We start from the raw sequence: 4,457 nt of genomic DNA, 5'->3' as shown, positions 1-4,457 counted from the left end.
ATATCTCATACAGAAACACACACAAAAAAAATTGTTTTTTTCCCTGTGATAAGAAATTTTAGGATTTACTCTCTCAGCAACTTTCAAATATATCACACAGCAGTGTTCACTATCATCATCATGTTGTATGATTACATCCCCAATACTTATGCTGTAACTGGAAGTTTGTACTTTTTATACTCCACCTATTTCATATGCGTTTAGTTTATGCTACTTAATTCTATCCACTTAAGACAGTGTTCAAAGATTTCTACTAAGCACACATTTTTGGGAACTAAGCACATTATGGGAAGTTCATGGCAGAGCTGGGTCTGCCCTTCAAGGTCTGGCTCTTTGAGCTATCCTGCTCCCTAACCCCCTTGCCTGTAAGTGGACTCACCCCAAAGCCTGTCTTAGGACCACGGTATCCAGTTCCTTGAACCACCAGCCCTGGACTTGGCAATTCTGTGAGAAACTGTGATCCTCTTAACCTCTCTCCTTAGAATCAGAGCAGAGAGCCAACCTTACCTATGTGGCTTGTCTGCTTCTTATATTTTAGGCTCTATTACCATGGGACTAGGGATTCATTGTAGATACTATTTGTGAACTCTTCACTTAGCTGTTTTATATTATTTAGGTAAGGGAATGTTTATGAGCCCTTGTTGTGCTAAAATTGTGCTAGTGGTGAGTAGTGAGGAATGACAACTCTGTTGGTCCCTAAATCCCCCCCAAATCTCTACAACAAGTCGGTAGTTTCTACCCCTGTGTACACCCAGTTTGAGTCAAGCTTCTCATAATTATGTTGGCCATTTGCGTTGATCTAGAGGAGCCTGGTTCAAGAAGTAAGATCTGAATTTTGACCAACCAACAGACTCCTCTTTGAATGCCTCTGGGTTTGCACCTGGGTGAAAGTGTAGCCAAGGTAGAGAAAGCTCTCCTAGGGAGACCAACAGAGTGGACCAGAGGTTTGAAAATACCACCTGACAATATGTATTGTATTCATATGGATTATATCCATTCTGGTAGATTTTTTTAGAAAACTCATTTTTATAATCATCCACAGATAGCTCTTATGAAAATTAAATATTATAATCTGGGGACACTGGTATTTTGCAAGTGCTCAAAATATTTGAGCTTTTAATTTCATTATTATTACTATCGTTATTGTCAGTATATAAGGACATTGAGATTATTAGCATCATTTTAGGCAATCAGTGTTGAAGTTGGCCCTTCTGTCCTCTGAGGGACAGTAGGAAGATGGTGATGAATAAAACTCTTGTAGCAGCCATGAGTTGGAGAGAAGGCCTATTGGAGAATTCCCTTCTAAAAATGACAAGTCACACCTGTGGCTCTGGCTTGAGAAAATGAGAGCAAAGCCTGAGGCTATTAAGAGCCCCTTCTTGTAGGCAAGTGGATGTCATTTTCTTTCCTGCTGTTACTGAGTGCGGCTTTGGAAGGATCTGCCCCTGGAGCCCCCACCAGCACTGAGTTGCAGTTATTCAGTCCCCACAGTGCGGTGCAGCTGATCTCTATTCCCGCTGCTAGGTTAATGTCAAATTCTTTCATGGCTATGAAAGCTGCCCCTATAACATTGTGTCATATCTCTTCACCTTCCTGCACTGTCTCCAGTTCCCTGGGAGCTACCGTGCTCTGCAGGGTGCTGTTATAGCTGTCCATCATATCCTCATAAGCTTTCAGACTCAGGACCAACAGGAGCTGTGCAGTCGTTAACTGTTGTCTCTCAGCCATAAACTCATCCATCCATATTTAGCTTTGTGATGCTGGGGTTGAGACTCTGGGACTCTTCTTTGTCAGCTGGATCCCTTTTAGTTTCCACCCACAGAGAGCAATAGAAAAAGACTGTAAGGTTGAAGCAGGGGAGGGAATGCTTGCTCCTTCCTGTCTGTTCCTGTCTTGTCAGTACCCTTCAGAAATGACTCTTCAACCTGATAGTGGCGTTGACTCTAGTCTCCAGTATTTGTTTGTCATTGGTTGGTTGGTTGGTTGGGTTTTGAGTTTTGTTTGGGTTTGATTTGAGTTTTAGAACTCCCAGGATCAAATCAGTCTCACTGCACTCCCTCGGAAGTACCATCAGCACCAGCAGCAGCAGGATAGAGTCCAATCCTCACAGGTCTCTGTCCCAGCTCTAAAAACACCTCCTCTGAGCTGCTGTGACACTAGTACCAGTTAGAGGCAGCAGCCTCCTCAGAGTTGTGAGACCAAGATCAACGGGCCACCTCCAATTTTGTAGTTCTAATGACCCAACCTCTGCCCAAGTATGAGGTTCTTCCTGCAGGAACTATCTCTGTGTTACTCAGTATCCCCTTTTTTGCTTTTCAAGTCTTCAATACCCATTTAATTAATTGTTACATTAAATTCTCTGAAAATAACCAGTGCAATTTCTTTTCTCCTGACTAGACCACTGTTATCCCGAAACCTGACACTATGCAGTGTCTTCCCACCTTCAACTAGAGCTCTTGGACAGAGTCCATAGATCAAATAAGACTTGATTTTCAGTTCTCTGGGTGCGTAGCTTCAACATATAGGGGAAGTGGCCAATCCACCATCCTGGTCAATTTCCTCATTTCCTGGGAAATGGTATTCCCTCTCTCCACCCCTCTCTCAACCTGTATTCTTATTTTCAAGACTCCCTGAAGGCAGTCAGCTGTGAAGGATAGAATAGGAAGCTGGCATTCCCGCATATTATTATGAATGTTCTTTTCATGCAGTCCTACAGAGGCTTTGTCGGGTTCTGATCCTCCTGATTCTCAAGGAAGTAGATACAGCCAGGAAATACCTGTGAATAGCCAGAAGAGCAAAACACAGGCAAAGGAGAGTAGGGTAGAGGCCTGGCCTCCAGCTTCAATTGTAGTTGAAGGGACATTTCTATAGGAGCCTAGGCTCTCAAGTCTGGATTTTGATCTCTGTCATTTCCCAGATAGTGATCTTTGGCAGTTTCCTCTCTTAGAAGAATCTGTTTTTTTCTGTTATGTAAAATGGAATTAATAATACTTGCAGGAATGTTGTGAAGATTAAATTACTTAATTTTCTAGGCTCAAAGCAGTTACTCAAGAAATATGAGTCTCTACCTCTTGCCACCTCCATCTGAACCAGGTGAGGAGAGTAGAGGAAGGAATCTCGATCAGTTATGAAGTGAGCTTCAGTGTGTGTAATAAATACTCACACCAGGCTTTTCTTCACCTCACTGCCTAGGCAAAATCACTGAGGAGAAGGGAGAAAAAGAGTTAGAAATCTGTTTTACATATTCACATCCCTCGCTGCAGCAATTTCTGAATTCCTTGTTTTATCTCTTTAGTCCGAACCCCATATACAATAGGGTTCAAGGCAGGGGGTATGAGGTGATGAAGGACATTGAGCAGGATCAGGATATCCATGGATACCCTCTTTCTGGACACATTTGTCAACACCACAACAAGCAGGATGGTGCTGAAGAAGACGATGAGGATGAAGTGGGAGCCACACGTGCTCAGGGCTTTGACTGCAGCCCGCTCTGCCTTGAATCTAAGCACAGCTCTTAGAATGAAGGTGTAGGAGAGGAAGATGAGGATGAAATCCGAGCCCAGTAGGGTCCAACCAGCCACAAACTGGTAGATTCTGTTAAGTGTGAAATTGTCACAAGAGAGCCTGGACACAGAAAAGTTGGCACAGATGCAGTTCTCAATGATGTTTTTCCCACAATAACGGAGCTGGGCAGTGAGAATAGGAATGGGTGCAGTGAGAAGGGCATTTCGTGTGAGGACGAAGACACTAGCTTTGGCCACAAATCGGTTAGTGATGATGGTTGGGTATTGTAGTGGGTGACAGATGGCCACATAGCGGTCATAGGCCATGACCATGAATGTGCAGGACTCCATGGGGAGGAAACTGTTCATGATGAACATCTGGAGGAAGCAGGCAGAGAAGCTGATGGACCTGAGGTCAAACCAGAAGATGGCCAGGACCTTGGGGATGACAGTGAGGCAGAGCACGATGTCCAGCAGAGAAAGGAGGCTGAGCAGGTAGTACACGGGCTCACGCAGAGATGCCTCCAGCCGGATAGTGATCAGAAGGGTGGTGTTGGCCCCCATGGCCAGGAGGAAGAGGAGGCTGAGGGGCAGGGACAGCCAGTGCTGCCAACTCTGGTAGTTAGGGAAGCAGATGAGGAGGAATTCAGAGACTGGAGCAGTGGAGTAGTTGCTGGCTGATGCCATTGAACGAATCTTGAGCTGAGAAGTTTTCTCTTGACTATTTGAATGGGCAGATACAAAAGGTAACTTTGTTTAATTGACTTCAAAAGTACTACCTCTCACTTACTCTTTAGGACATTAATGATATATAGGAGACTCTTCCAAAATAAGGCAAATTCCAGTCACCATCCTAAAGGTAGAGTGATGAGACTTACCAAATAATGCTATGATGTATGAAGAAAAAGGAATCCATGGGAAAACTAAGATTTGAAAACTGAATAACGATAGGTA

General features: G+C 43.9%; 1 protein-coding gene across 1 annotated transcript; it reads right to left on the bottom strand.

The window, feature by feature from the left end:
* Positions 1-3,245: 3,245 nt before the first annotated feature.
* LOC131408096 (olfactory receptor 56A1) lies at positions 3,246-4,193 on the bottom strand. The gene has a single exon (XM_058544655.1). It carries the CDS (start codon positions 4,188-4,190, stop codon positions 3,246-3,248), a length of 945 nt encoding a protein of 314 aa, XP_058400638.1. The 5' UTR covers positions 4,191-4,193.
* Between the last annotated feature and the right edge of the window lie 264 nt (positions 4,194-4,457).

Source organism: Diceros bicornis, chromosome 7, assembly GCF_020826845.1.
Source record: "Diceros bicornis minor isolate mBicDic1 chromosome 7, mDicBic1.mat.cur, whole genome shotgun sequence".
In the NCBI taxonomy this organism is placed as follows: domain Eukaryota; kingdom Metazoa; phylum Chordata; class Mammalia; order Perissodactyla; family Rhinocerotidae; genus Diceros; species Diceros bicornis.
The sequence above is the reverse complement of the archived record's forward strand: the minus strand, read 5'-3'. Positions and strand labels throughout refer to the sequence as shown.